The sequence below is a fragment of the Oreochromis niloticus genome, linkage group LG20 (genome assembly GCF_001858045.2).
Source record: "Oreochromis niloticus isolate F11D_XX linkage group LG20, O_niloticus_UMD_NMBU, whole genome shotgun sequence".
NCBI lineage: Eukaryota > Metazoa > Chordata > Actinopteri > Cichliformes > Cichlidae > Oreochromis > Oreochromis niloticus.
The window spans coordinates 24,769,837-24,795,916 of NC_031984.2; the positions used below are offsets into that span (position 1 = coordinate 24,769,837).

Sequence of the window (26,080 nt, forward strand, 5' to 3'; positions counted from 1 at the left end):
AGCTAAAACTTAAAAAAAATACTGATGATAGCACTATAGTAGCCTACAGTGGCTGCTGATTAACTGTTCTTCTTTAAGCCACCATTGCCAGCGGCATTTAAAATTTTTCAGTGAAAGTGTTGGTCTGGTTGACTTGCTGCTTTTCAGAAGCATGGTTTGAGTTTGTGTATCATTGCAGGTCTCTCTGCCCGCTTGTGTGGGTGTGAAGTCTGAGTGTGCGTGCTGCTGATGTCGTCAGTCTCTTTCAGTAACCACGTATCTTTGCGCACGCTGTCCGAGTGCGCTCTGCGTGTCTGCGTCCTTTAAATCAACAACGGGAGTGCTTAACTTAATGGGCCTTAAAACCTGCCGACTCACTAACCTTTTGGTTCGTAAATTAGAGGCAGAGAGAGGATGACAAGCAGAGAGAAAGCGAGAGAGAGAGAGAAAGTTGTGTGTGGGAGAGACAGAAAGAGAGAGAGAGAGGGAGAGAGAAGTGAGATACGTAGGAGAGAGAAATGTGTTTCTGTGTGAGAGAAAAAGAAAGTGGAGGTGAGAAAGTGAAATAATGTGTAAGCACAATAAATAGATGTGTGCGTGTGTGTATGTGGAAATATCCAAATTCTGGGACATATTTCCATTACCGGGCACGTAGTTGCCATGGAAACATGCTGATGATGCACCAGGACATACAGTATGACTTGAAGACTTTTCATCTTTTCTGTTTTTTGGCCTCGAAATATACGCACTGGCAGCATGTCTGCTGCTTAGCGGTCACCGCTTCGGTTTTTCTGCACCGCTTTTGCCCGAGATGATGTGTCAGTCACACAGCGCCATTAATTTTGCGACGTCCTCTTTTGGATTTTGTGTTGTTGGCTTTCAGTACGTCTCTCCCTGAGCTGTGTTTATGAGGTTCACCTGAATGCAAATGAATGAAAGGGGGTCATTTCCACCCACAGTCACATCCTTCCATATAAAGCCGGTGTTACATCATATTTCACAATGCTGCCGCTGTATAAAACCTTGAGCTCTCAAAAGACATCTTATGATTGTCTCTTCTGTTTTTTTCTTTTTTCTTTTGGTGCAAACATCGTGTGCTCATTAAAAACTCACAATTTTCTTTACTTTCAGAACCAGACTCACAGTCCATTCTTGAACTTGTGCGATCTGCTTTATGGGTACCTGAACATTTCAGGACTGAGCCACATTTAACTTAAAACATAACTATTGGAAAGTTTGTTTCTGCTTGTTGTGTTATGTCTATTCTCAATGCATCATGATGTCTGCTCCTGCACTTCAGCACTATTGTGTTACATGTGACACTACGGCTCTAAGAGAAATGCTGTTTCAGTTTTATTTTATATGGACACACTTGAAGTCCGAATCATGAAAATACAAATAAATCATCAGAATGAACACAGCGCACTATTTTAAGCCTTATATGTAGAGTCTTTAGCAAACTTTTATTTTAAGTAATGATAAGGTTCCTTAAGATCTAGATTTAAATTGTCACACCCCACAAACATGTAAACATGGGAGGAAGAGTGCATGTGTAATGGGAAAAGGATGTTGAAGATGGAGCTGCCAGGCAGGAGGAAAAGAGAAAGATCACAGATTTGTGGATGTAGTGAAGGAGGACATGCAGAGGGTTGGTGTGCCAGGGTTAGCCTGAGATGGAAGCAGATGATGTGCAGTGGTGACCCCTGTGGCAGCCTGAAGAAAAAGAAGAAGAAGAAGACATGTGTTACATGTGTATAGATATAGATACAAACAAAACTGGCGAGGCTGTCTTGGCTCACAAGCAGATATACACCATAAATACCACAGAGTTCACCAAGTTTGTATCAGTGAAAATTCATGTATTTTAAAGCTGTGTTTTCACGTCAATATTACAACCTTATTATAGTAACTCAACTGATAATTGATCAGCGGATTATTAGAGAGATTTCTGTTTGATGACGTGCTTTATGTCCATGGATGAAATATTACCTTTTTAAATCTTGATTTCATCGCTGAATAGATTTAGGATTAATTTTTAAAGTACTTTTTCGGGGGTTTTTTCTTTTTAGTCAGCATGTCCTCTAGCTCAGCACATGCTACAGGCTACATTTGTTGAAAGTGCTTTTATGTTCAAGTTATTTCTGTGATAGGACTGAAAATATGGGGAAGCTTAAGTTGAAATTTGTCATTGACCGTTTGCCTTTTATTGATAATACCTGTTATGGCTGCAAGTCGTTGCACACACCACTGACCAACATGGTCGCAAAGTTTAAATAAACATCTTTCATTGTTTTCCACCCCTCTCCCCTTTACACCTGTTTTCTTCCTTGTTTCCGTTCCCTCCATGCAGGAGACAGTAGAATATGCCTTCCTCATCATTTTCACAATAGAGACATTTCTGAAGATTATTGCCTATGGTCTGGTGATGCACCAAAACTCCTACGTCAGAAACGGCTGGAACATGCTGGACTTTGTCATCGTCATTGTGGGGTGAGTTTACAGGTAGCACATGATGCAGGATATACGTACAAATACACATTTGCACACGCACTCCCACACGCACACAATTCTTCTTACATAAGAAACCAATCATGCACACATCTTCTACGCTCTCTTTCATGTACTTGAAAAAATATGTTATAACACAAATTTAAGCATTTGTGCAACTTAGCCCAACATCTGTCCATCCGCTCTCTCAATCGAAAATGAATCATGAGCTTATAAATTCTGTCCTGTATCAATACAATAGTGATGTTTTGAGCACATGCACCAAAGTGCACACACACACACACACACACACACACACACACACAAAGACACGAACACATGGCTTTGTATAGAGTGACGGTTTATCAGTAGACCACCTGGCTCCTGTGGGACTTCAATGTAAACTGTGATGAGGTGTGAAAAACTAAAGGTAAATATGCATAGACATATGTAAAGAGCACACACATAAACCATACACACTTGCACAGGCAGGTGCGTGAACAGAGAGACAAGAACAAAGAGGACTCGCGGCTTTGTTCATTGCTTTCTGACTCTTTTGCGTTTATCTTTTTCTGCTCTGTTTTCATCACATTGCCATTACTGCTTCTTCTCTTACATGCCTCTGCCTCACTTTCTCTATATTTTATCTCCCTCTCTCATCTCCAGGTTGTTCAGTGTGGTTCTGGAGATGATAACCAAAGATGCAGATTCTGGTGGTCAGTCTGGAGGCAAACCTGGAGGGTTTGACGTCAAGGCCCTCCGAGCCTTTCGCGTGCTACGACCCCTTCGCCTTGTCTCTGGAGTTCCCAGTGAGTAAACACAAAAATGTGTAATAAATGTACATGTTTTACGCCCTTAAGTCCAAACCAATTAATCTTCTCTTTATTTAAGCGCCCTATGAACTCACACAGGAGTTCTCAGCTAATTTCACATTGACTGGGTTGAGATGAGTGTAGATAATGTATGCTTGGATGCACGTGACGCTGCGATGGCACTGAAACACACAATGGAAGTAGAAAAAAAAAACAAAATCTCACAAAACACAATGGAAATGTATTTGGGGAGACAATACTGAGACTAAACAGCTGCTGAAATGACAGAAATCAAAACATGTGAAGGATTGCTCTGAGACACATTAAAAAGAAGCGGAGGATTCATCGGTGTAGTGAGGGACAGATAGATACGTGTTTGATATTGGAGCCAGATGTTCACACCCACATAGTCTTGAGAAATGGGTGTACCCAGCAAACATAACATACTGTATCCTCAAAAGCTGGATTGGTGTCACTTGCACATAATTAAAACAGTAAAGCCACAACAGATCACATGTTGACATGAGTCATGGACTCTGAGTAAGGAAGGATGAGAACATGTGGCTTGTTATTGGTGCACATTTCAAAAGCCAGCATCTGTGATGGTATGAGGGTGTATTAATACGAAGTGCACGGGACACTTTTGTGATACACACATTAATGCTTACCGGTTTTGGAGCAAAGTATGGTATGCAGACAAACCACACTGTGCACATATGGGATGTGAAGACTATGGCATCATAGTAATGGAATCTACAGAATAGGATACTGAGGTAAACATGGCCCCGTCCCAACTTCCTACTGGCATCATATTCAGGGAAAAATTCAAAAAACAGTAGATTTGTTCGAACAATTTTCTCCTAAATGCATGACTATGGCCTGTTATTAGTCTAAATTATCATTAGGTCTGTTTGGTGAAATTGATCTGTTCTGCGTTAGCATGGTTCCACCTGCTCCAACTATTCATTTTATTCCACTTATCCAGTTTAGGGTCACAGTTGGGCTGGAGCCTATTCCAGCTGTTACAGGGCGAGAGGTGGGGTACACCGCTGACAGAGCCTCAGAGCCTTTTATGTGCTGTTAGCATAAGTTAGAGTTTGCACTATTTTCTTATTTCTTATTATAAGACACATCTAACACCTTAAAGGTGACGGCATGTAGTCTCTTCACCGGCCAGGAATACTTTTTATCACAGATTTTAAAAAAAGAGGCGCTCATGTATGCTGTAGATGTAAAGTTCACTACATCTATTTAGCGAAAGGCTTCCTTACTGAAAAAACAGTTAAATCAGTCACATTAAAATGTAATTTGAACAGAGATGGCAAAGCATTGTAAAACACTGGTTTAATAAATTGGACGCTCTTCTTTGTGCTTACCTAGCTTTGTCATTCAGTCTTATGAGTAGTCCAGTTTTTCAGTGATTTCAAAGTAGTGTTTTATTACATTATGGAACTTATTGAATTAGGGGACCGTGTATTTCACATTAACATTGTGTTGATATTTTCAGCCTGTTATGTTTTATTCAACCCGGTGTTTTGTGTGAAAAACACTTCTTTGCTGTCCCCAGGTTCTCTCTGTTATGTTATTAGATTTCTATTCCAGCTCAGCTGAATTGTCTCTGCAAAGACAGTCACTATGGCAACCTTAAAACACCCAAGTAAAGGGTATTTCAAGCAGCTGGAGTGTTTCTGGTCATTTGCCCTTGAGGCAAAACAGCAGTTCTCATATGTTTTAAATGCATTTGAAAGTAATTAACTGGCTTTTATTAGTCAGCATGGCCAAATATCAACTACTCTATATTTTTCACTGCAAACAAAGGTGACAGGTAAACATGGGGCAGGATGCAGTTGGGAAGTGGGACATGGTGACCCTGACCGAGTCTGTTGTTTCTGGTGTCGTTATCGTATCAACATTTGTAATAACAAGCCGTTAGAACTGCAGTGCTGTCAGATAATTATTTAAAATTCATTCAGTACTATTTAAATTGATGATTTTGATATTGAATTATATGTTTTTATTCATTCAGGATGGCAAGAAATATGCAGGAATAAATAAAACATCCCTAAGAATTTTCACTGGATGCTTATTAAAGTTTTTATGTAAGCAAACAAGCTACCCAAAAGTGTATGATTATGCACTGAGATGTTATAATCTTGATAGTATTGTTAACAAGGAAAAAAGAGCCATAAAAATGAATCTGTGAAAAGCACAAGTCTAGCCAAAAAAAAAAAAAATTATGAAGATGAGCTGCAGTCACAAAGTCAGTTACCCTACCATAGGTACTACATAGTACTTTGTAATATCACACATTTAAATTATACACATACCTTTTGTCCTGTCTCCCTCCCCTCACGCCCAACTAATGGCAGCAGAAAGCCGGCCCTTCCTGAGACTGGTTCTGTTGGAGGTTTTCTTCCTGTTAAACGGGAGTTTTTCCTTCCCACTGTCACCAAGTGCTTGCTCATAGGAGATCGTCTGATTGTTGAGCTTTTCTCTGAATTATTATAACGTTTTTATCTTACAATATAAAGGTGATATTAAGATGACTGTTGTTGTGATTTGGCTCTATATAAAATAACAATGATTTAAACTGAAATTAAAAAGACCTTAAATAATATATTGTTTAGTCTTTATTTGGCTTATTGATCTCAATATCCCACCTGTTTCTGAAACAGCTCAAAACTTCTTTTAGTGGCCAAGGTAGGATGTGGGTAAAAGAATGATGGACTATTACAAAGTAGCAAGTGTATAAATTTTTATAAAGCACTATAACACTAACCTGACATCAGTGTCTCTCCAGGTTCTCACCACTGAACGAGTAGCAACAACTAACTATTTGCCATAATTCTGCTGCAGTTGAATTTTTGAGAAGGTCTCGCTAAGTGAAATATTCACTGTGTTGTATTAAACACTTCAAAATTAAATCGCGGCGCTAGCAACAGTAAAGCAGCATGACCTGTTCTTTGACTTGCTAACTTTACTGTCTGCTATACCCACTTCAGCCTTTCATTGGAGTCCAAGCTGGACCTACTGGAACATTTCTGTAGTCATTACTATTATCACTAACTATTTAGTGAGGTTTTTTTTAGCTTGTGCTTTTGGGTTATTCCAGTATTGTATTTCTGCCACTGCCCCCCAAAGACAGTTGTATCCACTTGACTGTTAGCAGTTTAAAGGTAGTTTACCAAAATAAAAATAAGGTGGTCGGTTAAACATTAGCTCTTAGAAGTTTGTGTAGGTCCTATCATATTACCCAGTTTCTTTATCATTCATTATATACTGTTTTCCTTCAGTGTTTCTGTTTTCAGCACACATTTGACCTTAAATCAACACATGCCCTAATGTGTCTACATTCTTTGAGTTGCCATAGCAACGTAGCATTTGCTTGGTCTGAGGGAAAAAAGTACCTCTGGGACAGATGAAGATGCATTGAGTTTAAACGACATTTTCAGTTCTATACAAGTTTAACATTTGTCTTTTCTTTGCGGTGTAATTTAGCTGGGATGTTTCAACCCGTTAGCCAGTAAAACAGAGGATAGTTTGCTAGCTTTCATTCCTATCCACTGATATAATTAGACTTTTGTAAAAATAGTGCATTCTTACAAATGTGTACGTTTGTACTATTGTGAATACAGTGTTTGTGTGTGAGTTTCTGCATACCTATGTATTGTATACCAATACACACAGTAGACTGCCCATGTGCCAGGTGCTAGCTAAACAAACTTTGACTGGAAAAGTGGAATAAAGTCTTGATGGTTACAGTTCCACCTTTTTAATGAATTTGCAGGCTTTATATCTCTTTGGACTGTTTGTCAGACAAAACGATCACTAACCCCACATTAGGAAATTCATTTTTCACCGCTTCTTGTATTTTATTTATTGAATTTGACTTAATACTGAGAAAATACTGTAAGACAAATTGCTAATGAAAATAAAAGTTATTTGCAGCTCTCACATTTATGTCTGTTTATTTTATATTTCCAGGATTCTTTTAAGGATGTTTAGTGAATAATAAGAAGAAACTCTGTGTTCATTTAGATGTTGTGGTATCAGTAGGGTTTTCAGCTGATTACTTTTTACAGTACCTTTCAACATCAAATGCCATGATTTACCATGTAAAGGGTTACCATTAGTGTTTGTTGGAGTCGTATTCATTATTTACAGTCTAATTAGGCTGTAATATTTTGGCCCTTTGTTTGCTTTCTTGCATAATCATTGTTATCATGCGCTTTTAGATTGATAATCATATCACGACTTGGCTAAATGATTGGGTCAATAATTTGTGTTTTTGTCTTTTTGCATCTGTCCCAATTCCCACAGAGTAAAACTGATGCTTCTTCGGACTGACTTTAGCTTCTGTTTATTTTTGCAGGTTTACAGGTGGTTTTAAATTCCATTATTAAAGCCATGGTTCCCTTGCTTCACATCGCTCTGCTGGTCCTCTTTGTCATTATTATCTATGCCATCATCGGCCTGGAGCTTTTTATTGGCAAAATGCATGCCACCTGTTACGTGACAGAAACAGGTAAGATTTCTTCCTGTCTTGTCTGCTACTACACGTCTGCTTTACTTCCTACAGACACCTGTTAAAGGAGGGATTTTTACTCCATAAAGTAAACAGGCATACATGTCACCTTAGAAGAGACTCAGGATTCAATCCCTGACCCTGAGAATGAATGGACACATGTACCTTTGTGAATGGTGACAAGCCACTGAAAACAGGGCAGAACAGCAGATGGTGGATTAAATCCAGTGATTAAATGACTAATATCTAGCTATTATGTAAACATGCTTGACCTTTACTTTACCATTACTCTTTGATGTCAGTGTACCAGAAAAAAAGGGACATGTTGATGGACACTAGCACATATGCACACAAAGACACATACATAAAACCACAGTTATAGTCCAAAATGGCTGACTGACGGGATTGAAGCAGCTTAAATCACAGGGATTTGCTGCATTACGACAGCTGTTATCGTGGAGTGTCACTCTCCCTCTCGTACACCTTTAACGTAATCTCTCCCTTTCTTGCTTTCATCTGTTCTGTTTGCCTGGTGACGTCAGGAGAAGCACAGTAGGCTAAAGTCGAGAGGTCACGACAGAGCAGGATTGAATCTCGCTTTAATCAAAGCCACCGTGTGTTCACCAGCCCTGAAAAATAGCATTTAGCTTGTGTTTTTTGGGGGGATAGGTCAGAGGGACATGCATCCGAAAAAGGAAGAGGCCACATGTTTGGATTTGTGTGTGTAGAAGCACTGTTGTTATTTTATTAAGAAGGTGGAAAGATTAACATGTGGGCTAATCTACAATGAGTGCACTGTAAGCGTGGGGTGTTGGGGCAAACTGTAATTAATGTCAGTGTATAGCATAATTTTCTGCATTGCTCCTATGATGATGGAATAATGTCAGAATACTGAACAGTGCAATTTTAAAGTGTGACACAGAGGACGGCATGAATGCCTCTATGGATTTCTGATACCCATTTTCTCATGGATATAGCTTAAACTTAACTTTATTATTATCTTTGCATGAAGTAATAATGCAATCATAATGTCAGAATCATAGAAAAATACAGTGATGGGGAACTCATAAAAATAATGCTGGAGGAAAAGAAATCCACATTCTGGAAAAAGAAAGATTAGACACTAAGAATGAAGATGCAACATGAGATTTAAAAGTGGACAAAGAACATACGTGAAATGATGTGACAAAAAATTGAACAACTTTTGCCAGGATGATATGAAGTCGCTTTCATGTTGTTTCCATGTTGATTTACCTGTTTGTTTTTTTTATCTCCAGGTGCCCTCGCAGAGGAAGAGCCGGCGCCATGTGCAATATCAGGGCATGGGCGGCATTGCCTTCTCAATGGTACAGTTTGCCGGGAGGGCTGGCAAGGCCCCAACAATGGCATCACCAACTTTGACAACTTTTTGTTTGCCATGCTCACTGTGTTCCAGTGCATCACCATGGAAGGCTGGACTGACGTTCTCTACTGGGTAAACCCAAATATACAATGTTACTTGAAAATATAGTGCTGTGCAAAAGTCTTGAGCCACCCTGCATTTATTTATATGTTGTTTCCAAGGAGCCAGACTTTCTTGCAATTTTTTAAAGTGGTCTTGAGCAATAGTTCTCCAGGATTTCTCATGGTGTAGGATGTTGGCTTTGGATATTGGCTGCTTTTCCAGTCATTATTCAGTCCACTCTTTGTACCTGGCTATTTTCAGTAGAATGTTATTTGTGTTTTTTAAGCTACTTAATGCTGACCCATGAATCATTCAGACATAAATAAAGACATGTAGCTCCCTGGAAGGACCAGAGTTGTGTTTACATATAAAGACAACTAAGAGCCAATTTTAAATCTTTAGGCACTTTGTTACTAGCAGCCTGTTGGGAAAAATGTTTGGCTGAAAACCTTGGCATGTGTTGGCATGGTGTGTCTTGGTGAAACTGAACCGATCAGCAGTATCTGAAAGTCATGTTTTTAAGAACAGGAAACAGTCCTGTCACAGGACCTGAGAGATGCATCTGGCCCTTCACTTGATCCATCTACTGTTCCCTTTCTTAAGAATGGGAAACTTATAGAAAAGGCTGAGGTAACCCAAGTTACACAAGACTGAAAATCAGTAACAAGTCTTATGAAGTGCAAATAATCATCACTATGCACCGAGGAGGTCAGGAAAGGGTGTCTACAGCCATTTGTAAAACACGGTGGAGGCTCTGTTATGGTTTGGGGATTTTGTCGAAATTGATGGAATTTTGAAGACAGAAAAGTACCATCAGAGTTTTATGCAGGATGCAATTGCATCTGGAAAGCGTGCGACTGGAACTGGAACTGGATTTTTTTTTTTTTTTTTTAGCATGATAGTGATCCCAAACACACTGCAAATTCGGTACAAGCATATCTGGATAGGAAAATACTTTCAGTCATGGATTGGCCTCCCCAGAGCCCAAACCTCAACATTACTGAAACAGTGTTGGATCATCTTGACAGAGAACAGAAAAAACGGCAGGCAACATCCAACAAAGAGCTCTGAATGTCATTCAAGGAGCCTGGAGAACTATTCCTGCAGACTAGTGAAATATATTACAAGGAAGCTGCCTAAGACAGGTCAGGCTGCGTTGAAGAATAAAGGTACCAAATACTGATTTCCAACTTTTTTAGAATTCCACAAACTCTATTTGTGCCTTATATCCTGCATTTCTCAAAGTTTGCACATGTTTGAAGAAAATGCTGGCTCAGGAGATTTACACAGCACTGTATGTATAATATTAAAGTAATAATAAGTGTAATAGGATTATGCATGTTTTTTTAAAAACAAAGTTAATGTCATTTAAATTCTATAAAAAAATGAAGTTGTTCTTTATAGCTCCTTCTAACAAAAAAAAGGGAATCACATGACAAACTATCATTATATAGCTCCATTGTTATGTAGACAATGGAGCTATAGCTTAACAATGGAACATTAGTTACAAATGTGACAAAAGTAGTAAGACACCATTCAGAACCATGATTTTTCATGCAGGTTTGACCGCAACAAGACTTTTTCATTCAACCCTTTCAGTTTTTTTCTCTCAGTTTTACAAATTCATGCTTTATGTGATTTTGTTGTTGTTGTTGTTATTTTCTAAAAAAGTTTTCATTGACAGCTAGAGTGTGTAACCCATTTTTAAAGGCTAACCTGAACCCCCCCGGCTTCATATTAACACAAATCACCAACAGCTTTTAATTAGCCAAAATACTCAGCACTGATGATGAGTTTTCATCACAATACACCCACGCCCTTTTATTGATGGAGACCCTCATCTATGAAATAATGAACCTCTTCACCTCCTTCTCATTCGTCTTCTCAGACTCTCTCTCTGTGTCCCACACACACTTTCATGCATGTATGTGTTACCATGGCAATCCCATGCTAATACTGCTGTTAAAGTGGTGGAAGGAAGGAGATTCAGCAAACCTAAAAGATGGAAAGAGAGATCATGGCAGGATAGATACGCAGATGTATAAATTAAAACTGACCTTTAGCCTTTCGTACTGATATATAAGCTAAGTATAAATGTTTCTTCGGGGTGGGCGGTTCTGCAGCTGGAGGCAGGCACATTAGTGGGATTTTTTTCTTTAACGGGAAAATGAGTATCAAAATAGAAGCGTAAACTGTAAACATTTACACTGAGCAAATAAAAGCGCCTACTGTGATGAGAGCTGTGTGAAATGTGATTATGAAAAAAGGGCAAACTTTTAGGTCCTGGTGTTGCCAGCAGCTCAGCTAAGAGGCACGTTGGATTTAGTGCGGTCATTTGGCACAGCCTCATTACTAACACTAATACAAGTACTCACTGTCATTCATAACTGACCCAGTTGTCTCTCACGTGGTTCCCTCTAGTGGTCACCCTTCCTGCTGCAGTTTTAGCTGTAGTTGAGTGACAATTGTCTTTCATGCTCAAGGGATACTGTGGGCTTTGCACCTCCATGAGTTAATGAATTTTTTTTTATTAGAATTCAGTTTTTATTTTGAATAATTTATTCTATGTAAGCTGTAAGAATAACATTGCCATGTCTGCATTTAGAGTTAATTCAGTTAAATGTTGCTATTATCTCTTCCTGTGTAGATGAATGATGCAATGGGCTTTGAGCTGCCGTGGGTCTACTTTGTCAGCCTCGTCATCTTTGGATCCTTCTTTGTTCTTAACCTGGTTTTGGGTGTGCTGAGTGGGTATGTTTCATGTTTCTGTTTTGAATTGTTGTTTTAATAAAATGAGACTGAGACTCTACTTGAAAGAAACATGCAGTTTACAGAATGTGTGTAATATATCTATAAAACATATTCATAGATGGGGTATTTTGCTCATTTTGGTAATAAATTAAAAATGTGATGCTGCGTGTGAATTCCACAAATAACTTTAACCCTGCACATTTTAACAAATGATAAGAAATTGTTTGATGAGGTTATTAAGTTATCAGTTTTAGTGCAGCCTTATTGTTAAGACTGCAGAGTGTTGCCATTCTGTTACGGTGACCCGCGTTTGACATTATGCTTTCCCCTCTCTAGAGAGTTCTCCAAAGAGCGCGAAAAGGCTAAGGCTCGAGGTGATTTCCAGAAGCTGCGTGAGAAGCAGCAGTTAGAAGAAGACCTGAAGGGCTACCTGGACTGGATCACCCAGGCAGAGGACATCGACCCTGAGAACGAGGAGGAGGGAGATGAGGAGGGCAAGCGTAACCGTGAGTTACCTGGATTTAATGTTTTTTTGTTTCCTACTCTTGTCCAAAGCAGGCCAACAAAGAATGCAAACAGAACTTCGACTTACAAAGCCTTAACCTCTTCTGTCCTGAGCTAATGCTGCGCATTTCTTTGCCACTAAAACTGTTACAAGAGGAAGGAGAGATGGTCAATCTGTTATGCATCTAACTGGCAGTTCTCATGATCCTTTGCTTACTTTGACTTGAATGCGGCTCATTGTGGGAACATGATGTTGTTTTGAGACAGCTGCTTCCTTGCAATAATTTCTGACTTGGCATTTGACTAGTATAGTAAGTGAGGGGTGACTGCATCTGTTTATTTGTGTTGACAAGGAGCACAAGGACTGAATTAGAATAAGGAAGCTCAGGCAGGGATCACTTGAAGCACCTAAGATTTCACTAAAAATTGCATGAAAATGCACCGAATGCAATCTAATACATGAATGTAAATCTTTTGTGAGTTCCTACATTTCTGCAAACATACTGTATGACCTACAACAATGACTCCTGAAGCCCCTGGTGGGCCATAAAGATACTGCAAGTAGGCCTCAGTAATAACAGAAATTCATTAGTTTGATTACTCACAGATTTGTACAGTTACATTTTTATAGACATGTATTTATTTATATAAAAAGTGAATTTAATTTGGTAATAGGAGATGGCTAGTTTGTGATATTACTCATTGTTCTGACACAAATGAATCGATCTTTATAAGGTTGTTTATGTTTTTTGAACACAAATTTAAAGGAAATATATCACTTTCTCTTGTGTTTTGATTATATTTAAGATGGATGGGCCCGTTGGGATTTTCTGGTTTTTAAGTGGGCTGCAGCAGTCCTGACTTTGGGGATGGCTGACTTAGAACATGATCATGACAAGAAAGCCTAGTGTAACAAATGGCATGAAAATATTATATGCGGTCATTTATTTAATGAGAGAAATGTGGGAAGATCAGTGTTTTCAGCTGCTCTCAGTCATTCATGGCACAGCAGAGAATGATTAAGCTATGACAGCCTCATAATTCATTCAACAAAATTATAATAAAAAACATTGCTTTCAAATAGAAATGTGTTCTGCAACAATACGCTTCTTAACATCCACCTCCACCTCTGACACAGTTAAATGCCTACATTTTTGCCTTTGTGTATACACTACGAATATCTCAGTCAGACATATTATGTACCTTATAACCGCTTAATATTATCTTCCACATAATTAGTGTTAAATCACTATAGCAGTGAATCACAGCCTCTGAATTACCACCTACTTTTTCAGATACGTTCACTTATAACAGTTTTGACCATTCATGGGTCTCTCCAGCCGGTCAGAGTAAACACCAGCGTTAGTCTAATCCATAACAAATGTAATGGAATCATTATTACATGGACGTAATGCTTATATTAGCGTTCACTTAATCCTCACATTTATATACAACTGGTGGTACAAACACCCATCTTTGACATGCTGGAGGATTTTATCTTTGAAATCATAACCACTGCAGCAGTGCAGTTTGTGTGTTGCTCTACACTTTCACACTTGCGTGTCGTGAAATTAAATCTCTAGAATTTTCTTTGATGTGTCTTCAGTGACTGGTTGCTTTAATCCAGAAGATTAAATCAAGATTCAACCATGTGAACAGCGCAGCACGTTCAGTGCCGTGGCAAAAGCAGTGTGTTTATCTATCCTTTATTTCAATGTTTGTATGGGTTGTAAATAAAAATTCATATAAATACTGTATTTTACTTTTATCTGGATCCCAAAAACGTAACTATTTCAGCTAATGTGATGTAATGCAACATACTGTGGATGGACTGCAACCATAACGTAATTCAGCTCCATGTTTAATAAGAGTGCCACAATAAACATGATTTTAACGTTGCTGGTTAGATTTGGTTACATTTGCAGACAATGTTACTTGGATGCAGTAGCAATTACACAGAAAATACTGACAAGTAGTAACAAAAATATATTTTTCGTTACAGGCACGCCCTGGAAAAATATTTAGCTGTAAGTTTTTCAGATTCAGAAAAAGCCTTAGTATCAGCGTAATTCTTAGATTCTAACTAGAAAAATTTGCATTTCCTGCGAAAATGCTGTGTGGATGCTGTAAAGCTGAAGCTCTGCTGAAAACTGCTGAAAATAGCTGAAGAAGCTGAAGTCAGTATTTGAAAAGAAGTTGAACTTTTAATAATTTTGCAGAAGCATAACGACTTAGCAAAAATGTAACAAGTTAGCAGAAATGCAATAACTTAGAAGAAACATAATAACTAGGCAGAAATAGTACAACATAGCAGAAGTATTGTAATTCTGCAGAAATGTTAATATGTAGATAAAACATAACAACTTGGAAGTTTTTCAGATTCAGAAAAAGCAGTAGTATCAGCGTAATTCTTAGATTTTAATAAAGAAGGCAAACAAAAAACAGGCAAACTTGATTTGCAGATTGACATTTGTATTCGTGTGTATTTAGCTACTGTGACTGGTGGAGAAGCCAGTATGAACAACTTGAACAGTTAGTTCTGGTTTCTGACATTTGCTGTATATGGAATAAGTAGAATGAGCCATTAAATAATCTAACAGTCCAAAGTTGATGAACAGGAGAGATTTGTGGGGTTTTTTTTTGCATATGACATAGCATCTTGCCCTCAGAGAGAGATGAATTTCCTTAGTTGTTTTCTCTACCGTAAACATTGACTCTTTTGTGTGTTTATTTAATCATAGTATTTCTGATGTCTGGTATGAAAATCGGATGGCGCAACGGCTCAGTGATTCTGTTAACTGACAGTAGGAAGGCCGTTTAAAATTATCTGTTGAATTCAGGCTTTTTCTTTTGTTTTTTGCAACAAATGTTGGGACTGAAGCTTGTGTCATTAGTAATTATACTATAATCCATCTGGATGTGCAGGGAAAGAAATGTGGGCGTAACTGACATGAAAATACATCTGACCCGAATTATAGCTAGAGCGCCTCGTAACCATTCACAGAGCAGTCAGTGCGTATGTACCTGTCAGTTTTTATGTTCGGCAGTAAATGCCTTGCTTTTAGCACTGCTGTCGATGTTATAGATGACGACGCACTAACTTTACTTCCTTGCAGTGTGTGTGCGCCTCCTAAAAGCTGTCTGTAGAACTTCCCTTCGTTTCTTTACATCGTTTTCTCTCTTTACCCACAGTTGTTCTCTTCTCTGCTTTCTTCTATTTCCTTTCCCAAGTCGTGTTTAATGTTGATCGTTTCCACTGTTACAGTGTATTATATAGTTACTCTGTCCAGAATTCACAGAGCTAATGTTACAGCATGCAGTCTAACAGATAATGGATTTTTATTGCTTTGTTTAATTTGATTTTGCTTCATGTACTCAGCGGGACACTTTATAGTCGTGGACAATCTTATGATGACACATTTAAAAAACGAATGTCCATGATATTCATTCATGACTGTCTTATTTATTTGCTGATGTTAATACTAATACAAGTATATAATTTATAAGCTGATTTATATCATAACAATGACTTTAATTACTTCTTTTAGAGGCCCTTATGTTCATCATGTCCTCTCTCTAAATGATCTGCTGGCTTCAAATCTACAAATTACTGTGAATTCTTCCTTATTTGGTCTTTTTACTCCTTACTGCCAGTCACTTTTGCCCTAGGAGCAAATATGATGAATTAATTTTTCCACACACAATTCATGCATAAATAAATGTAGTTAGTGTATTATTAGTAGTAGTTAATCCACTAGATATAATTCAAGAATGTCCTGTATACTTTTCTGGACACGGTAGCTGTGCCAGTAGCTTGTATTGCAGCTGTCTCTTGCTGTACGTTCCTCTCTCTCTTGTTGTGCTGTGTACTGACTCACTGCTTCCTCTGCTGTCTGGCTGTATGATCTGCATGTTGATAACACCAAGGGGTCACGCTGGCTGACCTTACTGAGAAGAAGAAAGGAAAGTTTGGCTGGTTCACTCAGTCCACAGAGACACAGGGTAAATGTGTGTGCGCGCGAGTGTCTGAAATTCCCCGCACATCTTCACCGGGACGGTTCATCACCTGCATGTGCTTTGCTTATGCTTTGTGTGTGCTCTTGTACTTAAACACCCTTTCCTTCATTAGTCAGTTTCTGATCCTTACCATCTTCAACACATACATGTTATTCTATTATTGCACTGGCATAACAGGAAAGACAGTCCAACTTCCAGTGAAATTCTTTAAAGATTTTGAATTTTACAGCACATGAAAGGAAAGGAAAAAGAAAATGAAGGCGTGTGACCCGTTTAGAGCAGTTTAGAGAAAAATTATATATTTTTATTTAACTGAGGAATTAGTAACACTGATATTCCTAATACCACCCACACACCACATTGAACATTGTTTTACATACATATGAGTGTGGGCGCATGTGAATGTAAGCCTAATTCACAATGCATACTTTAGTAAGTATAAAACCATCAAGATAACAACAATAAGCCTCACTTAAAATGATAAATATCCTGTGAAACTCTAAAAATATATGGCATTGAAAATAAATAATGTTATCAGTATATGCTACAACAAGCCTTAACTTTAAAATATAAACATAACTGAAAATGAGCTCCCTTAAAGTACTTAAAATGTAAATGTTGGCATTTTGGTGCCCAAAAATGTACTCGCATGTATAATATGTGAGTGTTAAATGTCAGCAAAATCTATTTAGCTCATATTTATTGTATTGCCATGTAAGTATAGGGTATATTTATCTAATATTAATGTTTTAGATTCTAGATTTTCAGTATTTTGGGTCAGAAATAAAAAGACCTTAGCTACAAAATTATTAAAATTTACACTAATTACCATCACTATATGTTGTAAAATAAATTGTAAATTGAAGTTTTGTTATAAGTTATTTTAATGTTTACCATGAAAGTAAAACTACTAAAAAAATTACTTGTATATAATAATGAGTAATAAATTAGTTATTACTCATTATTATTGTTAAACGTTATGTTTATTTTAATAGATTTAAGTGTATCTTTCTACAAAATGGCTTTATTGTAATACATTGCTCATGTTATAATAGGTGATAAGAGAATCTAATTATTACTTTGATTTATTTACAAAGAATTATAGACATTAGTTTAAAGTTTCCAATAACCATTAAGATATAACAGTTATCTAACAACCCAGATAATTATCATATGCAACTGTAGAAACCAGTTATTAGCACATTAGTGTACATTATGAATTATAATTTAATCTGTTAATAAACAATAACTTACCATTTTTTAATGATGGCTGAGGGGAAACATAAAATTTTATCTAGAACTGGTTTTCTCATCATCATTATCATTAATAATGGCATCTTCATCATCTTCATCATCATCATTTTGAGTCATATTTTCCATTGCAACAATATTTTGTGCATGTACAGTAAATGTGAATTCTAATGTGTTTACCCATGACAGACCTGGACAAGATAATTGATGCATTTTGAATCATAGAACAAATATTTCATCTGAACACTGCAGTCAGTATTTCAATCCTCACCATGGAAAATGGATTTCCAGTTGATAAATGTTTAAATGAATAACAATAAAGAATAATCTATCAAATTTAGTTTGACTCTGGACTGGCAACATGTATTCACTGTTACTAGATCTGTGCAAAAACCTTGAGCTTCATCTTTTTGCAGTGCTCACAAGCATTACAGCTGGTTTCATACTGTGAAACTTCGACATCCAGGGGTCAAACTGTGTCAGGCAGTCACTCCAGCATTTTTATCTGACACCTGCAGATTTTGCTGTTTCATTTTTTTTTTCTGGTGGTTTGGCTTGGCCTTCCAAATGACAAAAAAAGAGATCAATGGAGTTAAATAATCACAAGCTGAAATCTGAGCTCAACATTATATTGTATTGTTTTACTGTAACCACTGATTAGAGTGTTTATTTGGGCTTTGTTTGTCAGATTTAAAAATAAAATCACATTTATTTTTAAGGATATTTTATCACTCAAAAACCAAGCCAAATCAAAAATGCATGGATATCAATAAGATAATCAGTCATAACATAACATAACATAACAGAAAGCCTGTCTAATAAACTTTTTCCATTAACGTGTCTTTACGTGTGTGTATTTGTATGTGTGTGTGCGACATGACAGCGAGCATACCCACAAGTGAGACAGAATCAGTGACCACAGACAATCACAACGGAGAGGAAGACAAATCACCATGCTGTGGTCCGCTGTGGTGAGTGCTGTATATGTTATATTACACGTTTCACTCTAAAATTTTATTGACAGCTTAGGCTGTCTGGTACTTGACAGTCAGTAATATTAAAACTCAGACATTTGATTGGATTGCAGAGTGCACATTTGCACATGCTGTTACATTTAATTAAAAGTTGCTTCTTTTTATTCTCCCCAGTCAAAAAATTACTAAATCAAAGTGCAGGTTGGTAGCCCGTTGTGGTGCAGCATGGTAGCTTTGTTCATCATTTACTGGACTTGTCTCATCTTGCATGGTTGATTATGGCATCATGTTTTAATTGTTCAGACCCCTGATGCTTTCATCTGTGTTTTTTCCCCTAAATGTCATCATTGTGTTTATGCACCTGAAACCTACCGTCTTTTCCTCCTAATCAACGTTTGTTCCATTGGAATCATAATGAAGTTGCTTTTATTGTATTTCACCAATCAAATAATCCAATGAATAGCAATACAAAAACCAAAAACCTAAACATGTGAAACTGATTGCCTTCAGCCGTCAGTGGCGTCGATGGAACCGTTTCTGCCGCAGGAAGTGTCGTGCAGCTGTGAAATCGGTGACCTTTTATTGGCTCGTCATCATCTTGGTGTTCCTCAACACTCTTACCATCTCCTCTGAGCACTACAACCAGCCGGACTGGCTGACTGAAGTACAGGGTATGTGCTTTGCTCTGTTTGTTCCACGGTATCCTAAAACGTGCATCTAGACTTAGCATTGTTTTTGTCCCGCTTTTTTCTCCAGATGTTGCCAACAAAGTTCTTCTGGCCTTGTTCACCTTGGAGATGCTGGTGAAAATGTACAGCCTGGGGTTGCAGGCCTACTTTGTATCCCTGTTTAACCGCTTTGACTGTTTCGTGGTGTGTGGTGGCATCGTAGAGACCATCCTGGTGGAGTTAGCGATCATGTCTCCTTTGGGCATCTCTGTATTGCGCTGCGTACGCCTCCTTAGAATCTTCAAAGTCACACGGTGAGCAATTCCCGCACTAATACTACTACTGACAATCACAATAATATTAATAATACTAATGTTTATATAGCACCTTTATTAACAAGGTTAGTTTTTGCTGAACTGAACATAAGTCAAAGAAAAAAAATTTAAAAAAAAAGCATAAATTAAGTCACACAAAAGATAAGAATTCAAAAGTGCATGAGGTCTATGAAATGTCCCCTAATTACATTTAAAAACAACAACAAAACATTTAAATATATTATAAGATAATCATATATAGGTTCCAGCGCCCCTGAAAATTATAAGCAGAAGAGAATGGATAGATGGATGAATAATAATATATTTAATACAGACGTCAGACCAGCGAGCCTCAGTTAAAGCTGCACATCTACACATCAGGGGCTGTGACAGGGACGATCAGCCCCACTGGCACAGCCTGTTACAGACATGACCAGTAATCCATCAATGGGAATGTCTAAAGTTTCTATTTAGCACAGAGCAAAACAAAACTATTAAATCTTTTAAAAAACAGAAAGTCATGTGATCTCCGGACGTAAGATGTTTAAAACCCCGTCTTTTGATTCAAATCTGGGGTTTTAAAATTTGTTTATATAGTTTTTCATTTGTAGTTTTTTTAAATTCAGTTTTCAGACTTATACACGTGAGCTTAGATTGCAACTAACGTAAGTGACATTTAATCTCTCACTGACAGAAAACAAGCCTTTTATTTTATATGTAAAATGTATCACTTGTATGAAGCTCAGAAAATAAGGAGGTGGTTATTTGTACCTTCTCCCCGACTATTGCCAAATGTGATCTGTTACATGAGGACGTGAAAGAGCTCACTGTAAATCTTCCACATGATGGCTTACGACACTTATTTCAAACAAACCGAGGGATTCAGGCATCAGTGAGCATATTAACTGACTACAGCATGTCTGATACCAGGTGGCTAAGTTGAGCGTATCGACAAGACATAATGCCTTATTGTTTGTTTCTTCCTCAGTCACTGGGCGTCTCTCAGTAACCTGGTGGCCTCTCTCCTCAACTCCATGAAGTCCATCGCATCCCTGTTGCTGCTGCTTTTCCTCTTCATCATTATCTTTTCCCTGCTTGGCATGCAGCTTTTTGGGGGAAAGTTCAACTTCGATGAAACTGTGACTAAAAGAAGCACTTTCGATAACTTCCCCCAGGCCCTTCTCACTGTTTTCCAGGTATCTGTTTGGTTTCATTGTTTCAGTGAAAATTAAAGCTCGCTGTGAGCTAATTCAATGCTAATCTGTCAAAGCGTCTGTTTGTTGAGATGCGATTTGTAGGAATCACAACATCCAATCTAAGTGTCTGCAGTAAGACAATAAATACAGTTTAAATAATAACAGACTATCATTTTGGTGTCCTCTGCTCTATATTGTGTTCACCAGATCTTGACAGGAGAAGACTGGAACACAGTAATGTATGATGGCATCATGGCATACGGTGGTCCTGCCTCCTCTGGAATGGTCGTCTGCATTTACTTCATCATCCTCTTCATTTGTGGAAACTGTATCCTACTGCCTGCGAAATGTGCACACAGTTACCACTCATGAGTGTGGATGTGTGTGAAAAAGTTGTAGTGTTTTCTCTTTAACTCAAATGATCAGACATCCTGCTAAACGTTTTCTTGGCCATCGCCGTTGACAACCTGGCAGATGCAGAGAGCCTCAACACAGCGCAGAAAGAGGAGGAAGAGGCGAAGAAGAGGAAGAATAGTGCCAGGTGAAGCTGTTTAATATTTTATGTTTGAAGGTCTAGTGTTGATTTTATGTTTAAAATCTTTTGTCACAGTCACTTAAAAAAAAAAGTGTTGTAAATCAGACCTTGTTTCATCTGTGCCCAACAGGGATGCAAGCGCTGATAAGAAGAGATGTGACATAGCAGAAAGCAAAGATGGCGAGACCAAGGTAAAAATTCAGAGATTTACATTGTATTCTCAAACTGCAGACATTCATATGTTAAATGGCAGCACTGATTTTATTAAAAATTTCTCTTAAACCTGAACGCTGAAGGTGCCGCTGGAGGGGTTGCAAGAGGAAAACAAAGAGTTGTATCCTTCCAGTGACTCTCCAGGTAAAATGACTTGTTTTACACGTACTGAACGATACATGTACAGTATATACACACACACACAAATATATATAACACACAGCTTAGACACTGAAGAAAAAAAAGAGACCTTTGCTGACAACACCTACTTGCAGTTTAAGGGAACTGAATCGTGGGAAACACTGTGAGCACTTTGAAGTCAAACACAACACAGCAGTTAGTGGAAGGGTGATTGTTGATCAAATCAATTAGATAAACACTGTATTTTTGTACATCTATTATTGTGCAGTAGACATATTATATGTTGAATGCCAGATTTTGAATCTTCAGTTCATCATTTAAGTGTCTCTTCTGTATGCTGGGATTTACAATTAAAATTAATCTTTTATGTGAATTTTAAGTGATCTTTTAACTTAAATTCTTTGTAAGGAATGACAATAAATTGTATAGTCAATGAAAAAAATAGCAAAGTGCGCAAACATTAAAAGAAATATTTAGAAATTTGACTAAAACAAAACATTGGCACTCATGTAAAGTTGACATGCTTTTTCATGCTAGGATCATGTCTGAAGGACTGTTTTAATATTTTCCAGTGTGTGATGATGGTACCGACAATGACGAGCTCCCAGAAGTCCCGTCTGGGCCCCGGCCTCAGCGACTTTCTGAACTCACCATCAAAGAAAAGATTCCACCCATCCCCGAAGGCAGCGCCTTCTTCATTTTCAGCAGCACAAATCCGTGAGCTTCGTATATCAGACATATCAACACAGATGTATTTGTAGCCACTAAAAGAGTTCAAGCAGTCCCTCTCTTTACTGCTTTCTACTCTCTTTTTGTAGGTTTCGTGTATTCTGCCATAAGCTGATCAACCATCAGATCTTCACCAACCTCATCCTGGTCTTCATCATGCTCAGCTCTGTCTCGCTGGCTGCCGAAGACCCCATCCGCAACTTCTCTGCTCGCAATATCGTATGTAAACAACCAATGAGTCTGGACACTGTTTCACTTTTTTACACGTCACAGTCGGAGTCCAGCTGTAATTTAGTAAATTATGTATTACTACATTTCATTTACTACGTTCCATTTTAAGGTCCTGGTGTTGAAAATATGCATTAAACATCCATCATTAAAGTTATAAGTAAAACACATATTTTAACAAATCAAAATTTTTCATTAAAAAATAGCAAGAGACGTATGAAATGACAGATTTGGCAATAACAATAGTTCTTAAAGTAGTTACAACTACTGTTATTTATTATTATGTTATTATGTTATTTAACCTTGTCTGTTTCTCACACAATTTATAACATTCTTAAAAGATAATTCAAAATTATGTCTTAAATTTGAGGAATTTTTGGCTGTGAAATTAAATGCAGTTGAGTAAAAAAGAAAGTTTTTAGAGGACTCTATGTACTCCTGTTTACCTGAAAAACTAAGTACAGCCTTACTGCTTACATAAGAATTAAGAGGGTAAGTAGCAGCCAAATGCTGCTGATCAAATGCACTTGATTAACTGTACATTAGCAAGTGTGAACGCCTCTATAAAAGCAGAAGTTTTCTGGTCTGAAGCAATCAAATGTGTCTAAACACAATCCCATAGTCTTGCCAAGGGTGAACGTTTCAGCAGATTCTCCCTAAATTCAAACTGTGCACTGCTCAGAGAAATTACACAAAATCTCTACAGGCCTCAGTTAGCATGTTAAATGTTAAAGTTCATGACAGCACAATTAGAAAAAGACTGAACGGGTACGGCTTATTTGGAAAGGTTACCAGGAGAAAACTTTTCTGAAAAGAACCTGGCAACATAGCTTTGGTTTGCGAAGCTCCATCTGAACAAACCACAAGACTTCTGGAACAGTCTCATTTGGACAGATAGTCCAAAATGGAGATGGTTGGCCTCTATGCACAGCACCACATTTGGCAAAGACAAAACATAGAATAGTATCAGAAACACCTCATAACACATTGTTTTGGACCATTGCTTTGTTTTTGACCATGAGCTCCTCTACCAAAGTATTCTGGAGTCAAATGTGAGAAAATCTGTCTGACAGCTAAAGCTTTGTCGAGACTGGGTCATGCAACAGGACAGCGATCAAAGCAGAGCAGCAGATCTACAACAGAATGCCTGAAAAAGAAGCGAATTAAAGTGCTGTGATGACCCAAAGTCCAGGCCTCATTTTAATTTAAATGTTGTGCTGGGACCTTAAGAGAGCTGTGCATCAAACCTCAAGGATCTGAAGCAGTGATGTAAAGAAGAGCAGAACAAAATTATTCCTAACAGTGATGTGACAGACTGATAATCCAGTCATACGGGAAGCAGTTACTTCAAGTTATTGCAGTAAAGGTGGTTCAACAAGTTACTGAATAAAAGTGTGTACTTAGTTTTTCAGAGGTCTGCATGGAGTCCCATCAAAAATGTCTTTTTCTCATGATTGTATCATCGTGTTAAACTGCCCACGAGCTGTGATTACATACATTTTCAGGGCAGACTTTAGAAGCAGATAGTTCTGCTTGGTAGGAGGTCCAGCAGGCTCCCCTTTGTGTCTGCAGCTACAGCATGTCACTGTAAGGAGTTTTAAATAGTCTGTTTGTGTTCATTCTGTACCAGTGCTGATTGCAGGCACAACATGGCTTCTTCCAACACTAAAAAAAGACAATGGCCCAGCTTTGTTTGCATTCAGAATTTCAGAGAAGGAACATCACTGTTTCTTAACAAACAAGAATTTATTTGAGACTTCACACTAACGAGTGATTGGTCAGTTAAAATATAACCTACTTAGTGCTTGGCTACACTAGTATCTGTTTCATCTGTGTTTAAACTTTGCAGTAATTACAGCTAAAAGTATTTAATAAATCTCTCACTGTGCTGTTGTCCTGGAATGACTTGAACTTGTGCATTGCCTTTTTCAGATACTTGGTTATTTTGACTATGCTTTCACCGCAATCTTTACTGTTGAGATCCTGTTGAAGGTAAATGTCCTTTGCGTGCTGTGTTGTGCTGTGCTGAGTAGAGCTGTAGTAACCCTGCGCGCTTATGTCACTCTGATTGCTTCCTCAGATCCTAGGCTATGCAGACTATGTCTTCACTAGTATGTTTACATTTGAGATCTTTATTAAGGTAAACAATTCAAACCGTTGCGTTTGCTCAGCAACAACCCACCACTTCCAAGCTTGCTGCACACATTCTTCCTCTCGTCATTTTTGTCTCTATAGTCTGGTCAGAATGGCCGCCTGCTTGTCTTGTTCTCACAGCGCCGACATGTCAACGTGGAGCTCGTGCCTTTTTGTCAGAAATTTTTTTTGTCTGTCAGTCACTTTTCCATCACGGCCTACTTCCCCCTTTTAACCCTCGACAAGTTTATGGACCTTTGGCTCTCCAGAATACGACCGCTTGTTTGGCTTTTCCCGAAAATTATGTTTTTACCGTTTTTTTTCTTTTTGGATTTTCAAAAGATGACAAAAATGTATACTTTATTCACAGTTTTACAAAGGGATTGTTTTTAAAAGCATATCAGCAGATTAAAAAAAACAGTAAACATTAGAGTCCCGTATTTTAAACAATTCATATGGTTTTATGTTTAATTACAATAACTAACAAAAATCCACCCAACAGGCAGTTTTTGCCAATTCTGCAGCACTTTTCACTTCACTCTCATATGTGACAGACCTTATGTTATTTATTTTGTTGTTCTGTATATCTTCGTTATACCACTGTACATAGTGAAATGACAAAAACTTGGTTAATTATTAAAACTTAACAGCAGAATGATGTATGTATGCATGTAACTAATACATATATATACATATATATGTATTCTTCTTTTCCTTCTTCTCCTTTGCAAGCTACATAGAAACCCTGTCAGTTTTAAAGCTAATCTGTACATGTTTAACCTGAAAATGTAAACGTGACATGATTATTGATTTGTTTGGTCAATAATCTCAGTTTTAATTCACATCGTAGGTGTGGATGTAAATTTGCCCCGTGATCACTAAACCTCAAACTCCTGCCCCCATAGCAGTTCATTTATATTTTAACTGAATATGTATATCTACATAATGCAACACCCACAAAACATTTACAATTTTAAATAGAGCTTTAGATCAAAATTAGCACTCATCGTAAGGCTTGCACAATTCTGATTTTCATCGAAAATGTTCTCACCTTTACTGGAGTGAATTGCTGTTTGTTCAGATATATGTCTGTGATATTTAAGGACCTCATTTCAGAACTCTTCATTCAGTGTTTAGTGGTGACTCAAACAAAAGTCTGTCACATATACAGATACACAG

At 37.8% G+C, this 26,080-nt stretch overlaps 1 protein-coding gene across 20 annotated transcripts in view; it reads left to right on the forward strand.

Annotated features, from left to right (window-relative positions):
- The window catches only part of cacna1db (calcium channel, voltage-dependent, L type, alpha 1D subunit, b), an 85,079-nt gene that overhangs the window by 29,448 nt on the left and 29,551 nt on the right, over positions 1-26,080 (forward strand). For 7 of the 20 annotated variants that reach the window (XM_025901574.1, XM_025901560.1, XM_025901562.1 and 4 more), the window contains exons 4-23: positions 2,330-2,469; positions 3,133-3,275; positions 7,651-7,803; positions 9,081-9,277; positions 11,895-11,998; positions 12,335-12,504; positions 16,430-16,504; positions 18,654-18,741; positions 18,919-18,945; positions 19,255-19,415; positions 19,501-19,726; positions 20,715-20,922; positions 21,130-21,250; positions 21,349-21,463; positions 21,588-21,648; positions 21,754-21,814; positions 22,384-22,528; positions 22,630-22,759; positions 24,701-24,760; positions 24,849-24,908. In XM_025901574.1, coding sequence (XP_025757359.1) covers positions 2,330-2,469; positions 3,133-3,275; positions 7,651-7,803; positions 9,081-9,277; positions 11,895-11,998; positions 12,335-12,504; positions 16,430-16,504; positions 18,654-18,741; positions 18,919-18,945; positions 19,255-19,415; positions 19,501-19,726; positions 20,715-20,922; positions 21,130-21,250; positions 21,349-21,463; positions 21,588-21,648; positions 21,754-21,814; positions 22,384-22,528; positions 22,630-22,759; positions 24,701-24,760; positions 24,849-24,908 — 2,445 coding nt within the window. The remainder of the gene's footprint in view (positions 1-2,329; positions 2,470-3,132; positions 3,276-7,650; positions 7,804-9,080; positions 9,278-11,894; positions 11,999-12,334; positions 12,505-16,429; positions 16,505-18,653; positions 18,742-18,918; positions 18,946-19,254; positions 19,416-19,500; positions 19,727-20,714; positions 20,923-21,129; positions 21,251-21,348; positions 21,464-21,587; positions 21,649-21,753; positions 21,815-22,383; positions 22,529-22,629; positions 22,760-24,700; positions 24,761-24,848; positions 24,909-26,080) is intronic. The other 13 variants (XM_025901563.1, XM_025901568.1, XM_025901572.1 and 10 more) reach the window with 7 other exon arrangements.